A 19,292-nucleotide genomic window follows, 5' to 3' on the forward strand; every position below is an offset into this window, starting at 1 on the left:
GCCCAATATGTGTTTTAACCCAGGAAAGAAATGCAAACTTTTATTTCTCAATGAGAAAAAAACCCCAAGAAGCCCATGAACATGAAGCCAACTTGGGAGTCCCGTTGTCTCTTCTTCCCATCAACAGACTGATTCAGGCCCCTTCGCCACTCTGTCGGCAGCCTCCAGGGACCCCAGCGGGTTGCGCGGACAGCTCCTTTCCGCCTGGCTCCGCTAAGGACACGTGTTCTTTCTGCCAAGCTCGGTGCCCGACCTGGAGCTCAGCCGCGCGGGGTGTTCCCCAGGCCCCACCCCACTTCGCCGCCGGCCAATTGCGCCTCGAGGCGTAGCACGGTGCCGCCCCCTCCGTCCCCGGCCTGCCGCCTTTGTTCTCCCCCGCTCCCTGTCTCAGCCTGTGCGCTCCGGGCAAACCGAGTGGCAGCTGCTGATTGGTGGCCGCGGCTCAGCCAATCAAAAGGGGGCACCTCACGTTAGGGCTCGGAGCTTTAAACGCGTGAGCCACCCGGCGCGCGCTGTGAAGGCCTGGGAGGAGGGCGGGCGTGGAGGGCGGTGCTCGGACGCGGGATTGGCCCGCCCGCGGCTTCCCTCGCTCCCAGCCAATCGTCGGCGAGGACTGCCTGGGGAGGGTTCCTTTCCGTCCCTCGCGTTTCGCGTGCCTGGCCAGAGCCGTAGGTCCCGGAGCGCCCCGCGGCCGCTGGCGTGAGAGGCCGCGCAACCTCTGCTGCGATGAGGCCCCGGAAAGCCTGCCTGCTGGTCCTGCTCCTGGCGCTGGCGCAGCTGCTGGCCGTGGCGAGTGCCCAGGACCTGGACGAAGGTGAGCGGCCGGACGGCGAGCGGGGCCTGCGCGCTGGAGAGCGCGGTGCGCGGCACCAGGGGTGGGTGCGACCAGGACTCCGGTTCCGGGTGGAGCCCCTCCAGAACTGCTGCTGGCGCTAACTTGCTGGAGTTTAGGGGTGATAGCGGGTGGGCAGCATCGCTTAGATCCCTGGTGAGCGGTACGGTGAGGGGGCCCGGGCCGCGGGGCCTCTTAGCAAGTCCCCTGCCACCGAGGCGTGGGTGCAGAAAGGGTGCAAAATGCCTTCCTTGCAGTTGGCTCCCTCCGTGGTCCTGATTCAGCCCAGATTTTCCGCAGGTCCAGGCTCCTGGGAAAGGGAGTTTATGAACTGGTTAAAATTTACAGGCGAACACGCCCAGGGAGTGTGAAAGGAGAGGGGGCCACTGTTTTCAAAACAGGGTTTAGAGAAGGGGAGGGCATGAAGACCCAAGCGAGAGCTCTCCCGAGCAGCGGTGGGCAGCAAGCATTTCACTTTTTACAAATGTGGCCTGTAGATCTGGAAATAAATACCTCAAGCGTTCTGGTATGAGGGAGAAAAGGATGGCCTGGTTTGCATCTTTTAAAATCCGGATGCTATTCCTTCTGTGAGCATTTATTCAGCACCTACTATGTACCAGTCACTGCACTGGGTTCTGGGAGGAAAGGATGAGAAGTGTGACCTCTGCCCATAAAATGCCTGCTCTATAGGAACATTAGGCAGATACTAGTCATTATTCCTGCATTTTGCTTTAAAATCAGCAGGCTGAGGACAAGTGGCATAAGAGAACTTTGAAAATTAGAAAGTACTAAGCAAGAAATGAATGCTACTCCTAGAGAACAGGGTATCCTGTTACTGACCTCAGCCTTCTTCCTCGCTGGCCTTTCTCCCTGCAACTAGTTTTTTGTTTCCTAGTGAGTTTGTGGCAATATAAATAACCCCCCTTCTCTAATATTAGTGTGTAGGGGAAGTGTGAACTTTATACTCTTTCAAACAGATTGAGTAACTTCTCTGGGGTCACTGATTCAAGAATTTTTACCCAAATAGAAAAGGAAGTAAGAGCCAGCACCTAGTGAAAAAAACACCTGCCCAAAGGAGCTAGATAGCCGCGTGGCACTTAATCAAGTGCATCCCGGGACCTTTATCCAAATCACCTGGTGCTTATTTAAATACAGACTCCCAAAATATACCGAAGCGGATGTAGGGGTGGGCCCTGGGATCTCCATTTTAAACACGTTCTTCATTGGTTCATAGAATAAACTTTTGAAGACACGATAAAGTTTGAGGACCAGTGGGAATGGAGGATCCTTTTTGGAAAGAAGCTAAAAAACAAAATCTCTTGGATAGCAAGGGCTACTCATCACCAGTGCATTTATCACTTGGGTCACAGGTCACTAACAATGCTTTGGAGGCCCGCAGAAGCAGTTGCCTCTGGGTTGAGCCCTGGAACCTCTGGAGCTGTCATGGCCAAGGCAGGTCTCCCAGGGCGTCCTCGGGTGGGGTGGGGCTTCTAGCCCTCATCTTGACTCTTTGCCATCCGTGTGGGGACATCCGTGGCCCTTCCCCTTCAATGCCTATCACAGATAACTTGTTCTGTGGATTTATTTTGGGGCTTCACTTCCCTCCACCCCAGATGTTCCAAGTCTGCAGGGTTTTTTGTTTTGTTTGCCTTCCGTACATTTTAGATTCAAACAGTGGTCCCTGGGCCCCTACATGCCCCCCTCCCCCCCCCCACCAAAGAATGTGGTTACTAAATAGAGCTTGAGCCTTAGGTTGCAGGGCTTTCCATGCCTCAGATTAGGAGTCGCTTGTACCCTTCAGGTCTTTCCAGCTAACATAGCGAAGGAAAAAATTTGGATGCTGGTTGTTGCCTGCTTTTATTGGATTGGTTTAGATTTTATAGGAAGTAGAAATTCACTTGGGTGTAGTGCTAAGGAACTGTTCAGCTGCCCGTCCCTTTTCATTCCTGAGAAGTAATTGTCAAACAATTCCACGTAAAACTTGGGCACATTGAGAAGAAACTCTGGTGCAGCAATAGAGCAGAGCAGTTGAGAGGTCAGGACCCATCACCGAGCAGCCTTGTGGTCCTTGGGCAGGTGACTAAGGCTGTCTGTGCCTCAGTTTCTTCATCTAGTAACTGCATGTAATGTGTTTCTCTCCAGGAGAGAGCGAATGTGTTTAAGAGCTCAGCACAGTGCCTGGTATGTAATAAATCTCAGCTATAATGATGCACAGATAACACATTTCTCTTTTCCCGTGTTTAATGTAAACTGTTCAGTATGGACCTCGTGGCAGAGTTCATCCACCTGTTACGGGTACTTCTCTAGTGGGGACTGGAGCAGTGACCAGCTGAGGAAGTAGACGCGGACATCCTGCTATGAGCTGCCAGCGTCCAGGCTGAGCAGGGGACCATTGTTGTCATCGGGTGCACTGGGGAGAGTGGGCAGGGACTGCAGTCACCTGGTTAGAGGTGGGGCCTCCCCTTGCAGGAGTGGCCTTCCCGGGGGCTCCGCAACGTGGCGATGATGAGAGAGGCTGCCCTGGCCTCACGCCAAGGACGATGGCACCCTCCCAGCAGGAGCTGCATGGCTTTGGGTGTATTTCTGTCCTCAGACAGCCAGTTTTAGAAGTGAAGCCCAGTGAAGCGTGGTCTCCCCACTAAAATGTGGGGTGCTTGCAGGGAAGTGTGGTTTCTGGTAGGTAGGAGTACTTAAGTTGCACAGGAATCAGTCCTTTGGTTGTCTGTGAGTCGGAGAGGAATGGAAAGTATATTTCATATACTTTCCAGAAAAACGTATACACGTTTCAGGAAAGGAAAAAACTGTATTAAAATTGTAATACTCAACATATACTGATTAACAAAAGATAAATACAAGGTACGTTTGACTTCTGCAATTTTAATAGTTTTTTTTCCTTTCTTAAAATGTGTATACGTTTTTTTGGCACCCTCTGTGTGTGTATACACACATGTACACATATACTAGGGGTGCCCCAAAAATGTATACACATTTTAAGAGGTATTATCTTAAAATGTGTATTTATTTTTTTAGCATCCTCTGTATTATGGAGAGAAAGGGAGAGAGAGAGAAATAAGTTCTCTTAGGAACTCTGTCCCACGGTATCTCATGGGGACCTATTTAATCAGGAAGCCCCCTCACCAATAGTGCTCACAGACCACGTCAGGCTGAGCGTAGGTAAGGAAGCATCTTTGCTTTTCCTTTGTGTAGCATTTCGCCGTGTCCCCGGGCCTGAGCAGATTACCGAGTCCCTCTCCCCCCCAGCTGTTCCCTAGCTGGAAGGGCAGACGAGGCTCCCCAGTGCTTTCTTTCCAGCCTTCCTCCGGTCTTTCCATCAGCAGGTAGATTTGCTTCTGCAAGTAAATTTGACTGGACAGAACAGCCAGGCAGTAAGAGCACATGTGCCGGGCCCACAGGCCCTGCCAAACTGCCCACAGCAGGCCGTCTAGGCACCCAGCTCTGAGGTCTGGGCAGGCCATGTGGTGTCTCCTGGTCCTCCCAGTGGAGCAGACAAGCCTGATCAAGCCCCCAGGTTGGCAGCCCTCGTACAGGTCATTTTGGGTAGGACTTGCAAGCGAGGTTGTCTTTGCCTGGGCCAGGCAGGCCCCCTTCACATCCAGGAAGCTTTGTTCTTGGTGTTGCCCGATGACGGGCCTCTGCAGGCCTGTCCACTCCAGAGCTCTTCTGTGGAGGAGAGAGGTGGGGAGGTGGGGAGGGGGGTGCTGGAGAGCTGTGGCCCAGAGTACAAGGGGGTGGGGGGGCATGGGAGCAGGGAGGAAAACGGGCAGGGGAGGAAGCTTGTCCCAAGAAACACTGGAGTCTGCTTGGTTTGTATTTCTCAAATTGGTGGGGGTTTCTTTTTGGGGGGAGGGCGGATTTTAGAGCTGTTTCTCCTCTAGACAAAGGAGGAACTGACATCTTAAGTTGGAGAGTCAGGAAGACCATGGAAGTCAGGAAAAAGCAGTGAGGGGATTGTTTTAAACAAAAGGACATGGTTGAGGAATTGTGGCTTGGGATGGGGGTGGGTTTTTGGTTTGCTCCTTCTAATTAGTTTGTGGATTGGTAGATACTAAGGATAGTGAACAAAGCTGCCCGCCCCACCCAGACCAGTTCCCAGTTTGTCTGAGCAGCTGCAGAGCCAGCCCCAGAGTAGTTGGGGGGGGGGATTAGTTAGGGGCGCGGCTGAGATTGGGCAAGTCCCACGGTTTCCAGGACCCCACGGGCAGGTTTTCCCCGCCCTGAAAGCAGTAACTGTCTGTCAGTCTTGGTTTTCTCTCCTGGGAAGCATCTCCAAACACGGATAATTGGCCCCTTGAAACATTCTGGCTTTGGAGTTAATGAAATTCTCATGCTTGCTGCATTTGCTCCAAGTACACTTGCTGATGTGACTGTAGCTGGAGAACCTGATTAATAAGATTAATAAGGTCCCAGGAGGCCTCGTATCTATAGTTTGGCAAAAAAGTCCACTGGACCTTGATAATAAGATGTGCTCAGATTCTGCATTCTGGGAAGAGAAGTTTGCTTCCAAGCAGGAAGCATGTCCATGGAAGTTAAGTTTGCCCTTGGGTACAGACGCGTGGGTCCCATAAAAGGCAGTATTCCTACAATGCAAAGCCTGGGATGTGCCTGAAGGGGCCTTACTACAGGGGCGAGGCCTGGAAAGACTGCAGGGGAGGGGTGCTGAGGGACGACGCAGGGCTCCCGACACATCTCGAAGGGTTTGGGGTTCTAGGAACATTTTTAAGGAGGAGAGTCACCAGTTTCCTAAGCAGTCCGGCTATTTCCCGCTCAGATCCTAGTAGAGAAGACGCCACTGAGGAGGAAGACGAGGAGGAGGACGACGAGGAGGAGGATGATCTGGAAGTGAAGGAGGAAGACGGTGTGTTAGTCCTGAATGACGCCAACTTTGATACCTTCGTGGCTGACAAGGACACGGTCCTGCTGGAGTTTTACGCTCCGTGGTAAGGAGCCCCACGCAAGCTCCGCCGGAGCGGACAAGGGCTCCCTCTGTGCTCACGCACCCGGCTCTCCCAGCACCATCCCCACCCGGCGGGGCGGGCGTGTCTGGCCCAGGAACGCGGCCCCTCGGCTCAGGAGTGCCCGGAGCTCAGCAGTCCGCGCTCTCCATCGAGCCTCCGGCCCCCACGGAACACGGTCCCCGCTCGTTTAAAATGTGAAGTATCCTCTGATAGCGATAGCTGGGGGAGGGGGTGGCACTTAGCACACCTGCATTGGGAACACGGGTCCAACACGTCTTGAGGCCACCCACTTCCCTCCTGCTGCCAGTAGTCAGGCCTGCTGCCCTGAGTGCGGGCTTGGGTCGCACCCGGGCCCTGGGGAAAGCAGAGCCAGGCCACTGCCTTGCCTCTCACCCTCACCCTGCCGTACGGTACAACTCTGGGACGCCCCCACCCCTTCTCTCTTCTGTGTGTTTATCTCATAATCCCTCCTTTCCTTTCACCCGCCCTCCCTGGGTCACTCTGGAGAGGAATAGTCAAGATAGACATACATGTCCAGTGCCTGATGCTCAAGCATAGTACGAGGTGTCTTATGTAAAATATTTAAATAGTCCTTTGAACAGGTCTGTGAGGTTCGATTTTTACAGATCAGCAATCTCAAACCCTTCACACTTAAAATTTGAGGACCCCCAGTAGCCTTTACGTGGGTCATGTTTATCCGTATTTACCATATTAGAAATTAAAGCTGAGAAATTTAAAAAGTGTTCATTTTCCAATTATAACCCATTGCATGTTAACATCAGAATGCTGACGTCATTCTTGGTCCGTGAGGCCTCTGGAAAACTCCACTCTGTGCTCCTGAGAGAATGAGTGAAAAGGGCAAAAATGTCTTTGGCGAGAGTTTCACCTCACAGAGCCCTTGGAAGGATCCCTGGACCAAACTTTGAGAAACGTACGGACGAAACTGCAGGGTTCAGAGATGTTGAGAGGATGTCCCCAAGGCAGAGCTGGGGTCCGAGCCTAGATCTGTTTCACTTCCGGCCACCCTGGCCTCCCCATTGTGTCATGTTGTGTCTCTCCTCTTGACTGTAGACGTTTCCGGTCTCCATGCCCCCATTTTTGTGTGCGTTGCTGGATTGAAGCCTCCACGGGTATAGTTAACCTACTTCTCCTTCCCTGAATCATAATTCTTAGGTGTGGACATTGCAAGCAGTTTGCGCCAGAATATGAAAAAATTGCCAGTACTTTGAAGGAGCACGACCCTCCCATTGCTGTCGCTAAGATCGACGCGACCTCCGAGTCAGCACTGGCCAGCAGGTTTGGTGTGAGCGGCTACCCCACCATCAAGATCCTTAAGAAGGGGCAGGCCGTCGACTACGAGGGCTCCCGGACCCAGGAAGGTGAGTGGTACCTGAGCCATCAGGGGAGCAGGGCCAGGACTCTATCCCCAGAAGGTGGACTATGGACAAGAGAAAAGAAGATTAGCTGAGAGGACCGAGAGGGACCCCTGGGTGTGCTCCTTGCTGGAATGTTCAAAGTGACCAAGGGCGGGAGGGATATCTTCCCGTTTCAGACCATGACACAGGGTCTGGAGCAGATATGTTGAGAAATGATATAAGAGGCAGAGGTTCTTAGTGATTCTTAATGTTTAGCTTGCATCCAAGTGACCCCGGGGGTGGAGGGACTCGTGAAGACAGATCCCCACAGCCCCGTCTCCAGACTCCGACTCAGGAAGTTTCAGGTCAGGCTCAGTAACGTGCATTCCTTACAAGCGCCCAGGACTTGCCGAGACTGGGGGGCACAGAGCCCCACATTGAGAGCCGTGGTGTGGGGAGCCAGGCGGTTCTCCTAAACCAGGCCTGTGGATCCCTCCCTGCTCACATTAGGCACTCAAGACATTTTATTACATGAATGAACAGATAAAATTGTGGTATCCTTCAGGAAGAGCATATGTCCTTTCATCACTTCAGAAAGAGATGGTGCTCCGTCATCCATACTGGTGTAGCATGTAGAAGTCGCACTGGGTGGGCTTAGGGGCTTCAGAGCCGTGTAGTGGCCCTGTGTCCTGGACAAGTGCCTTCCCCTTGCGGGGCCGGGATCTCCATCACGGACCTGAGGTCCCTGGGACTTGATCTCAGTTCCCTTCGAGCAGCCAAGTCTATCCTGTGACGCTCTAGGCCCTGGAGGCCGTTGTGGGCTGTAAGAGGGAATGTGATCACGCCCAGTAATACTTATTTTCATGTTGCATTTGTCTGTCTGTTGACTTACCTGTTTATGTGGTTTGGAATTCAAACAGGTAGAAAATGAATAGCCTTTCCACCTGGCCTGGCCCTCCTGTTCCCTCCAGGAAGGCGGCTGTCCCAGATTTCTCCCCTGTCCTTCAGAGAGATACTTTGTACCCATCAAAGCAAATGTGTCTGTGTATATGTAATGTGTACACGGCATATCTTAAACACCAACTGCACCTTCCTGTTTTTACTTAACAAATTCGTCTTAGCTGTCTCGTACGTAAGGAACTTAGTCTAGGATAAAAACTGGCTGACGGTAGCATACTTGACTATGAAGTAAACAGGCTTGTCCCCTTGGAGGTCTGTGCCTGACATTTTATTGCTGGGATGTGGCCCAACTTGGAACCTGCGAGAGTGTTTGCCCTGTGGGCTCCCTGGGCCCCCCCGCATGAGCTCGCTCTGGGCTTCGCATGTGCACGGGGGCGGTAGTTTGTGCCGTGGCTGGCGTGCAGAGCTGCTTGCGCGTGGTTCGGTTCAGCTCGTGCCGTCATGAGTGGCTGGCAGACCTGGCTCCTGGCGGGGTTCCACCATAGCCAAACCAAAACAAAAGGAATTGTCAAAAGTGCCGCCTCTGCTCCTAACAACCACTTGGAAAACGCTTTGTGAGAATATGTTCTGTGTCCCACTCCTGTCGCTGAACCCATCTTGGGACTGAGACCTCAAAAGGGCCTTTTTCTAATACTTGAAGTCAGTGCAGCCCGAGCAGCGTGGGAGCTACCGTTGCTGTCTTCGCTTTTCTCGAGGTTTGCATACATTTTGTGACGCTGTAATATACGAGACGTGCATGACTAAGTGCATATGTATTTGCACATATTAAGGGGATGCCCCCCAGACTATTGCTAAGCATATGTGGTCAAAGCACTGGGAGAGGACCTCTCAGGGTAGTCTGGTAAGAACAGTCTCGTTCGTCAAGCTGCTCTTGGGCTGTTCAAGACGTCTGCAGGTGGTACACGAGGCAGTGGCCCTCTGACCCTTAACTGTGGCTTCAAAGTTGCAGAGTGGCTCTGGCTAGAGATGCGATTGGATTTTAGGAAATGAAACATTTCCTGTTCTCCTGTGGCCCCCACCCCTTCCTCTGTTCACCCCTCCCCACCTGCCTCGGAAGCGAGGTGCAGCGTCCACCACTGGGGTCTGCCTGTGCTCAGTCTTGTTGGATTTCTTTCAGAAATTATTGCCAAGGTCAAAGAGATCTCCCAGCCCAACTGGACGCCTCCACCGGAAGTCACGCTTGTGTTGACCAAAGATAACTTTGACGAAGTGGTAAACGATGCAGACATCATCCTGGTGGAGTTTTATGCCCCCTGGTAAGACGGTGTTGAGCTCATGTGGTTCAGATATGGATTGGGCCCGTCCTGCATTCGGCATCCTGCTGCTCTGGGCGGGGCTGGCAGGGACCGACCCCTGAGCGTGAGGCAGAGTTAGCCGAAGGGCAAGGTGCGTGGGTGCAGCATCTCCATCTTGCACAAAGGGTGAGGCGGAACTGCTCAGTATTCCAGAGAGGGGTGGTCTCTTACAGGCTTTTCCTGGGGGTAGGATGAGGCTGAACATAGTCCTGGGCGTGGACGAGAGGGAAGCCCGCATAAGAAAGAGGGCTGCCAGGTGATCCAGGGCACCTCAGGGCTGGGGGACGTGGCTGAGCCCCAGGCCGTGCCTGCCGAGTCCTGAGTCGTCACTGCACACTTGCAGTGCCCATGCCAGGGACGTGCCTAGGGAGTATCCCCCAGAGAGCACGTGTGAAAGCACTCTGAGCTGTGACTGGCAATGTGAGGTGACATCTTTTACCTCCTGTAAGAGGCATGGAAATGCTCTTTGTGGACGTTCACCCGGCCGGTGATGAGGAGGAAAGAGCAGAGCTGCCCCAGCAGTGGGTGGGGGTGGCAGCTGGTGGCCTCGCTCCGCCTGTCCCAGGTTTTGTTGTCCCAGCCTCCCCGTCTCCCACCTGACGTGTTCGAGCCATGGTTTTACTGTCTTCATCTCTGCTCGTGGCTCTTTGTTCCAGAGTGAATCTTGGAAGGTGACCTCAGCCTTGCTTCACACTCATGCCGGAGCCTCAGGGTTCCCACAGCTTTCTTGCCCTGTGTCCCCTCCCCTCACCCACCTCTCTCGGGCTCCTGTCCACTTCCTGCCCAGCCCTTATGTCCCAGCTCAACCGTCACGTCCTGTATGAAGCCAACCCTGATTTGTATCCCTACCTGACTCAACTCTCCAACCAAGAAAATCTCTCAGTATGCTGTCTGTCTTGGCCTTTCCCATGTCTTACTCCGTGTCCCATTTACACGCGTGTGTGTGTACACGACCACGTGTCCCTGGTGTGTGAGTGCCACGGGAGGAGAGAGTGAGGGATCTGGCTCCACACCCTCAGCAAACACCCGGAGTTGGCTGGATCTGCCTGAGCTGGGGACACAGGCTGCGTTTCTGCACCTCACCGAGTGGGGAGGTGTGTCCGTGCTGGGACAGGCCCCTGACAGAACTGGCTTGCTCTGGCAGGTGTGGACACTGCAAGAAACTGGCCCCCGAGTATGAGAAGGCTGCCAAGGAACTGAGCAAGCACTCTCCGCCAATCCCCCTGGCGAAGGTCGACGCCACTGCGGAAACAGACCTGGCCAAGAGGTTCGATGTCTCCGGCTACCCCACCCTGAAGATCTTCCGCAAGGGGAAGCCTTTTGATTACAACGGCCCACGGGAGAAATACGGTATGGCGGCTGCTTCCTCGGTGGGGCGGGGAAGCTCCCTGGCGTGTGTGGACGGCGGGCCGCGCACCCTGGAGCCACAGCCCTCCTCAGGCGTGTGCTCTGCTCCCAGGGATCGTGGACTACATGATCGAGCAGTCTGGGCCGCCCTCCAAGGAGGTTCTGGCCCTGAAGCAGGTCCAGGAGTTCCTGAAGGATGGAGACGATGTTGTCATCATTGGCGTCTTCAAGGCGGCGAGTGACCCGGGCTACCAGCTGTACCAGGAGGCTGGTGAGTCGTGGGTATCTGGGCTGGACAGGATGCCCGCCTGGGAGGCCACTGCTTCTGCATAAAACTCCTGGGCTTCTATTTAGGGGGTCGCTTGATGGCAGAATTGCCATAGCGTCTGGGGTAGCAGGCTTTCCTTTCCTGTGGGTCCGAGGTTGGAGGTTAGTTCCCTGTTGCCTTAATTACACATGGAGAGTTGGGGTGTGAAGTCCAAGTTCATTGTCTTTCTCCCTCGCTTTCCAGGAGCCCCTTCCCTGAGCCAGCCCCTCTGCAAGGGGGAGGGTCTTCACCAGAAAGTGAGGGTTTCTGATTCAGACCTGGGTTCAAGTCCTGCCTCTGCCAGTTATTAGCACTGTGACCAAGGCTGTACTTGGTCAGCGCAGTGTTGTCACATCCAACAGTGGTCTTTTCTACTTCGAAGGTTGTGAACATTAATTGAGATCGATGGAACGCCAGCAAAATGTCTGGTAATACCGAGCACGCTTAAGTGCTAATCTTGCCGACCTGACAAGTGGAATGAGTATGAACCGCTAAGTAGTACTGTTCTGTGGCGGTCGGGCCGTTCATTATGTCCAATGCAGGTTAATCTAGTAAAACTCAGAGTAGCACTAAATTCCGTTTGTGCTGCCTCGGTCTGTATTGGTTGGGTGACCCTGTCATCCACTCCTAACTAATCCGGAAGAGACTTGCAGAGGGAACCCCAGCCTGCCCAGGGCCGGGGGCAGCAGTGGAGACCCCAGATCCAAGTGAGGCGGCAAGTCCCACCCATCTGTGTACACGCACGTCCCTGGGATCTTGTTAAAGTTCAGGCCTGGTGCCCTAGGGCTGGGTGGGCACCACACTTCCGACTTCAAGTCAGACACGTGTGCCTTCCACGTGGCTGGTGGGTTAGGCTGCAGGCAGCACGAGAGGCACTGTTCACTGGACTGAGCAGAAGCAGCAGAGACGGCCCAGGGATGCAGGGTGGTCTGCAGAGAGGCTGACTGGAAAAGCGGGTCTGGGAACGTGCGGGGTAGATAACGAAGTTCCTGAGGCAGTTCTGTGTCTCCAGCCATGGTCAGCTGGGGCAGCTAGAGGCTTAGGACGGGGGAGACCGGCCTCCCAGTACCTTCTGTGGGGTTGCCTCACAGAGCCCTCAGCCGGTCTGTGGGGTGGACTGTCCTGTTTGTACAGAGGAGCGACTAATGCTCGGGGAGCTGAATAACTGACAACAGACCTGAGTCACCCAATCAGCAGGTCACAGAATTAGGATTTGACGCTGTCTGTCTGATTCCAAAAACCATTCAGTTCTCCAGGCTGCCCCCCACCTCCCCAAATCACATGGTGTGCCTGCTGTCTTGGCTGTGTGTTTCCTGAAAGCCAGTCAGGAGGCCCGCCCTCCAGGTTTGAATCACAGACTCAGCTCAGGATGGGTCTGGGCACCTCAGCCAGGGCCAAGTAAAGGGACTGAGGTGCGTTCACCTCAGGATTGAGGACAGGGGCTGACAGCCTGGCCCACAGCCCCAATCCGGCCCCTCCTGGTTCAGTACATTTTATTGAAATGCAGCCCCAGCCACTCGTTTACACATTGTCTAGCTGTTTTCACACTTCAGCACAGAGCGGAATGGTTGTGACAGTGTGGCCCACATATCCCAAGAGGTTTATACTGTCTGGTCCTTTCTGGAAACAGGTGGCGAGCCCTTGTTCTTGAGTATCCCCACAGAGTGGGCTTTCATCTTGTCTCTCAAGGTTTAAGTAAAGCATATATAGCAAAAGAACCGCATTTAGGCCTCCAACTCACAAACAGGCCAGCCCCCAACTCGAGGAGGAGAGGTTAACCCCTGGGAAGGATGCTGGGTGTGAAAACGCGCGTGTGCATGCAGGCGTGTGCAGGGCTCATTCACCTCAGGACAGACTCTGTCTGGGGCTTATGTCCTTCTCAGCCTCAGACACAGCAGTTATCTGTAGGCAAATTAGCTCAAAGTTTTTCTGTGGACACCCAGTTCACTAAATTTCTTTCCCACATTCCAAGATACAGGTTTTAAGGTATTACGCCTGTACCGAGTTTTAAAATGCCAACTCCTTTCCGGTGTTTGAGCTCGAGGAGTTGTCCATACAGAACTCACTCTATTTTCCATGCATTTGTGTTGGCCAATGTGGCTGATGAGTTAAAAACCCAGATCGTTTAATTAACTTAATAAATTGTGTATTTATGATTGTGTTAATTCTTCAGCTAACAACCTGAGAGAAGATTACAAATTCCACCACACCTTCAGCACTGAAATAGCCAAGTTCTTGAAAGTCTCACCAGGGAAGTTGGTCATAATGCAGCCAGAGAAATTCCAGTCCAAATACGAGCCCAGGAGCAACGTGATGGACATCCAGGTGGGTGAGGCTGCCTGAGTGTCCTGGTGGCACCACTGCAGGCGTGTGGAAGCATGGAGGTTTTGCTCCGCAAAAGGGTCTGGAGCGCCTCTCCCAACCCCTCCCCATACCTGTGGTAAAGGCAGATTCCTGGAAGGCCCAGGATGGGAGCACAGCCAGCAGGGAGGTTCGTGGTTGGGTTTACAGGAGGGACTGGGGGAACCCATACACACCTGGCAGGTGGTGGGGCCCTGGCCCCTGGCAAAGCTCCAGCTACTTTTGCCAAAAGAGTTGCTCCCCTTCTGTGTACCCCCTGGCACCAGCCTCCCTGAGCTGCCCGCCACCATGGGTCTGACCAGTGTGTCTGCGTTGCTCCTGGCCAGCACGTGCTGCTAGCTGTGAGCTGAGCCTTCTTGGCTGGCAGGTGGGGCAGGCGCTGAGGGTTACAGGGCAGGCCTCTGTCCCTGGACGAAGCTGTGGCGCGCGGCACGTGGATTGGCCTTTCCACTACCACGCCCCACGCCCATCTCCCGTGGGAGTGCCTCTCACCCCTAGAAGGGCAGAGGGCGTTCCCAGCTGTGTTCTGAGTGTTTCATGGGCCCAGTGCTTCAATGAGCAGATCTTTGGGTTTGGAAGAAGCCTTAGATCTTGAATCCAAAGCTTTTTTTTTCATGGAGAGACTGGGAGGCAGAGAAGTGAGGTGTCACGCCAGGGGTCCTACAGCGAGTTAGAAAGAGCTGAAGGGAGAAGCCCCGTGCCCTCCGCCCTGGCCCAGCGCTGCTCCCTCGGTGCCGTAACCCTCGCCATTTGGGCAGAGGGCTCTTACAGGACCTGGAGGAGGTCATACGGGGTGGAGTCCCCTGGACAGCAGTGCAGGGAGCAGCCACGCCCCTTTTGGTCTGTTTTAGTGCCCTGGGAACACAGTGTGACGTTGGAGAGACTGCCTGAGTCCTTGTGACTCCCGGGATCCTTGGTCCCGACACTCCTTCCCGAGGTGTGTGTGTTTAGCTGCCACTGCTCAGGCTGGGGCCTCTGTCCCTGGATGTGGTGGCTGCCCCGTCTCCTCCCCCAGCTTCTCTGCTGTTCATCCCTGACTCCAAAGGGGGCCTGAGGAGCTTGGGCCGTGGCTCTCAGTGAGTGAGGCTCAGTCCTGTGTGGGGTACATGTGCCCAGGAGAGGGGACATTCTAGAAGGTGGTCCTTGCCCCCTAAAAGGTTAAGGTCCACATGGTCTAGTCTGTTATACACATCACTGCCACTTGACTCTTTTTTTTTTTCTTTTGCCCAATCATACATTTTTAAATTTTAACTGGAAACCACCTGGGTGCCAGACCAATTCAAGCCCCGGCTCAGTTCCCTCTGAGGCAGGGGCTTGGTCTCTGGCGGAGCTGCCGCCCCAGCCTCACAGCTCGGTCTGGCTCCATGCTCTTGCCTCAGACCACACCGTGCTTTGGGGTAGCAGGTATCACGGGTGTGGTTTCTCGGGGCAGAACGCACAGCCCAACACCGCCACTCACCAGCTGTGTGCACTTGGGTCTCTCTTCACCCGTCCTGCTGCTCCTGTTGTGTGACGTGTCCTCAGGATTGTTGTGAGGATCAGACAGGGAAGATGGAGCCTTATGCTCAGCTCGCCCATGCTAACAGCTGTCCTCTGGCTACCAGGCCTTCCTCTAGCAGTTTCTAATTGACACCCAGTGAGCCCAGGCCCAGAAGAAGGGGCCCGGGGCACCTGCAGTGACCTGAGAAGCCCACTTAGGGTTCACTGGAGGAAGAGGGTTCCCAGAGACAATGAGATTACTGGGGTGCGCTTGAGTGGGGCGCGCCCAGAGCGGCTCACCTTCAATCGGCTCCTCTCCCCCATGCCAAGCCCATCTTTACTCACTGACAGTGACAGCGAAAGGTGGGAGGTTAGCTAAGCCTCGTTTTTGTCAGGCCGCGCCTCACCTGTCCCCACTCTTCTGCAGGGCTCCACAGAGGGCTCGGCCATCAAGGACTACGTGCTGAAGCATACCTTGCCCCTGGTGGGTCACCGCAAGCCCTCCAACGACGCCAAGCGGTACACGCGGCGCCCCCTGGTGGTCGTGTACTACAGCGTGGACTTCAGCTTTGACTACCGAGCAGGTGAGGGACCCCACCCCGCCCTTGCGGGGTGTCGGCCTGGGGCATGTTTTGTTCATGGCTGTAGGGTCATTTTCCTTCTGTGCTATGTAGCTGCCCTTTCCTTCCATTTTTGGCAGGAAGGAGCTTAGAGTCGAGTGCAGCGTCCTGTTAGAAATGAGGCAGCAGAGCCGGCACCGGGCCAGACCCCGGCTCTAGGCCGGCAGGGGCTTTTGTCGCCCTCACAGGCGTGTCGGGCTCGTTGAGCTTTCGGCCAAGGTCTCCTTACCCACAGAGGTGGCTTTTGCAGAAATGGTCTCCTCTCCAGTTGAAGCCTGAGCCGCGTCAGAGAATCTGAGCCCCAGAATCTCAGACGTCACCTGTGAGGCCCCGCTCACCGCCTTTTGTCCCGTTCCAGCCACTCAGTTTTGGCGGAGCAAAGTGCTGGAGGTGGCCAAGGACTTCCCCGAGTACACGTTTGCCGTGGCTGACGAGGACGACTTCGCCGCGGAGGTGAAGGACCTGGGCCTCAGCGAGAGCGGGGAGGACGTCAACGCCGCCATCCTGGACGAGAGCGGCCGGAAGTTCGCCATGGAGCCCGACGAGTTCGACTCGGACACGCTCCGCGAGTTCGTCACGACCTTCAAAAAAGGTGGGCTGGCGTGGCCGGGCCTCCCCGGCACCTCCTCCCACTTCCTCTGCGCGAGCTGGGGGGCGCTGTGGGGTCACCGGGCGCCCGGCAGTGACCTGGTGCTGCTTCATTCCTGTCGCTTGTTCTGAGCCTGATCCTGGGTTTTCTCTCGGGGACCTTAGGGAGCATGGAGACAGAGTCCCCCGTTCTCTAAGAGCAGCTGTGTCTTAGAAATTCCACAAAGCCTTATTTTAAAAATATTTGAAACAGGCTTTTGGATTTGGAAATAAGTTGCATCTGTGGGAAACTTGCTCTGAGGCATCATCATGGCAGACCTCTATCCTTCTGTCTCAGCACATGGCAGACCTTGCTCCCCACGTGGCTTTGCAGCCCTGGGCCCCCACCGGTGCTCCCTGGAACCCCTCTGTACCGGGCAGCATGGCTCTTGTGATGGCCTCACTGCACGGGACCCAGGGGCCCAACAGGCCTGGGGTGGGACCACCTGAACCATCTCTGGCCGTTGCAGGGACTGGGAAAGTAGATGTGAGGAAACCAGGGAACTAAGGGGTGGGCTCGTGGAGGCCAGGCCCTACCTGGCCCTGGGCGTGTGACTCGCCCCGTCCTGCCTGGTCCAGGCAGAGCCATGGGCCCGGGGCCTCCATTGCTCACATCCCTCCCCCACTGGCTTCCCCGGCAGGAAAACTGAAGCCGGTCATCAAATCCCAGCCGGTGCCCAAGAACAACAAGGGGCCAGTCAAGGTCGTGGTGGGGAAGACCTTCGACTCCATCGTGATGGACCCCAAGAAGGACGTCCTCATCGAGCTGTACGCGCCCTGGTGCGGGCACTGCCGGCAGCTGGAGCCCGTGTACACTGCCCTGGGCAAGAAGTACAAGAGCCACAAGGACCTGGTCATCGCCAAGATGGACGCCACCGCCAACGATGTCACCAACGACCGCTACAAAGTCGACGGATTCCCCACCATCTACTTCGCCCCCCGTGGGGACAAAAAGAACCCAATTAAATTTGAGGATGGAAACAGAGATCTGGAGCATTTGAGCAAGTTTATAGAAGAACACGCCACAAAACCGAGCAGGACCAGAGAGGACCTTTGAAGCTCTGACGTCTGTGGAGGGCAGGACGGACCAGACGCACTCACTGCCCGCTGCCGGCCCACGGGTCAGCGCGAGGGCAGTGTCTCACGTTTTTGTTTATTTTTTAAATTTTTTATACTTCGGAATTTCACCTGATGCTCTGAATACTGAATAGATATGAATGAATGACTCAGTAGATTAGTCCAGATTTTTGCACAGAGGTTACAGCTATTTTTATCATTATTTGGGGGTTTGATTTTTTTTTTTTAACCTTCCACTTTCTTTAATATATTTCTTCAAAGCAGATAAGTTGACTCTCTTCTGTGTGAATGTTTTTTTCTTTTTTTAATTTAAAAATTTTAAAAACCTTTGCCAAATCATGTTGATTTTTGCCCTTTGTCATGTCTGAGGAATTACTAGTTTGAGATTTGACTACTGGCATGCTTTAGTTTTTGTTTCTTCTTGTCGCGGCACAAGGTGAGAACTGTCTCTAAGCACCCTGCCAAGGACGACATTTCCGCCGACCTCTGAGCCGCTGCCCAGTCCAGGGAGAAGAAGCATCTCTGTGCAGGACCGGGCGTCGCCGTGCCTTCTCCTTTCAAACCAAGGACTGGGGCAAGAGCCTTTCCTAGAGCCCAGACCCCTCGAGCCAGGTTCTAAGGTACCGCCTCGGGGAGAGAGGCCACCTACCTGTGGGGATAGCCCCGCCTCCAGAATCCACAGGGCTGGAGGAAGAGACGACCTGGGGCACAGGTGGATATTTTAGGGGAAAAGAAAAGATAGGGTAGGATGTCATGATGGAATAAAAGAAACATTTAATTAACTTCCATAACTATTTGAGAACATCCGGGAGCCTTGGTTGAGTTGAAGATGGAATGGCCTAACCTGGGCGGGGTGGGGAGGGCTCTCCCCCTGTAGCGTGCAAGTTGCCTCACCTGTCACCTGAGCATCCGGGGTAGTGGGGGGTCATCGCGACCCAGGTGAGGGGCTTCGGTGGTCTCAGCTCTTGGTCGTGTGGAGGTAAGTGGTGGTACATTCTGTCAGGATGGGCCAGGAAAGAGGAGCCCGCCCGATCACTCGTGGGGCTGGGAGAACGGGTAGGACAGGTGGGAGGCTGGACTAGCCCTTCCTCAGGTTCTGGGGGCTCGTGTGATGTGAGCCCCACTCCAGGAGTGCATCCACCAGGATGTGCCCTCTCCTCCCCTGCCCCATCACCTGCTCCTAGTTTTGACTGAAACAAAAGTGGGGAGGTGGAAATTTCTTGAGCTGGTGGCAGCTTTCAGGGGTGACTGGTGTGTTTGGTGCAGGGGTCGGGTGGGGGAAAGCAAGCAGGTTGCATGGGTGGGGCAGGCTAGGAGGGTGTTTTCAGCGGAGTCTGGCTGAGGGGACTAGGAATTGTGCGTGTCCGGTAAGTTCTCAATGTCCAGTGTGACAGGACGTCGCCTTTACGTCCTCTGCCACCAGGAGAATGTGCTCCCTCTCCCTCCCCCTGGGACTTTATGTCGGAAGCTCCTAGGAGCAAATGTGGGTGTGGGGCTTGAAGGCTTTTTCATGCAGCCCTGCCAGGAGAACCACATCCCCGACAGTGTACGTGAGGCCGTGAGGAAGAGACGGGCTCTGGGAGGGGTAGCAGCGTTGGTCTCATTGAGCTGAGGTATTGGATAAGCCCTTCTGTCTCCGGTGACGTTTGAGCTGCTGTGAGTCTGGCAGAGGCTACGAGTAAGGCTCGCTTCTCAGAGTGGTCTGGGGACCTGCGGCATTGGCACTCCCGGTGCCTGTCAGAAATGCACCATCGCAGGCAGGGGCCCAGACCTGCTGAATCCAAATCTACATTTTAAGAAGACACCAGGAGACTCATGTGCACATTGCGGTTTGAGAAACACCGAGCAAAGTCCTGCAGCAGAAGTCAAAATGTGTCTTCTGAAGCACAGTCTGGAAACCAGGTTGCTCAGGAATGTGTCTTACCATAAGCAGCCCCTATGTTGAAGCAGGAAGTTGGCCCCGGTTATCGAATCCCCCTGGACTGGTTAGGGAGCGTTGGACTGGTAAAGGATATGGCACGTAAGTCAACTGCAGTCCAGTGTGCTCAGGGCTGTG

At 54.5% G+C, this 19,292-nt stretch overlaps 1 protein-coding gene across 1 annotated transcript; it reads left to right on the forward strand.

Moving 5' to 3' along the window:
• Window positions 1-519: 519 nt before the first annotated feature.
• PDIA4 (protein disulfide isomerase family A member 4) lies at window positions 520-18,018 on the forward strand. Its single transcript, XM_033099181.1, has 10 exons — window positions 520-814; window positions 5,622-5,790; window positions 6,982-7,187; window positions 9,241-9,379; window positions 10,563-10,768; window positions 10,878-11,036; window positions 13,246-13,397; window positions 15,340-15,496; window positions 15,891-16,124; window positions 16,801-18,018. The coding sequence occupies exons 1-10, from the start codon at window positions 727-729 to the stop codon at window positions 17,214-17,216; spliced, it is 1,926 nt and encodes a 641-aa protein (XP_032955072.1). The 5' UTR covers window positions 520-726; the 3' UTR covers window positions 17,217-18,018.
• Window positions 18,019-19,292: the final 1,274 nt, after the last annotated feature.

This window comes from Rhinolophus ferrumequinum, chromosome 26 (assembly GCF_004115265.2).
Source record: "Rhinolophus ferrumequinum isolate MPI-CBG mRhiFer1 chromosome 26, mRhiFer1_v1.p, whole genome shotgun sequence".
Lineage (NCBI taxonomy): Eukaryota > Metazoa > Chordata > Mammalia > Chiroptera > Rhinolophidae > Rhinolophus > Rhinolophus ferrumequinum.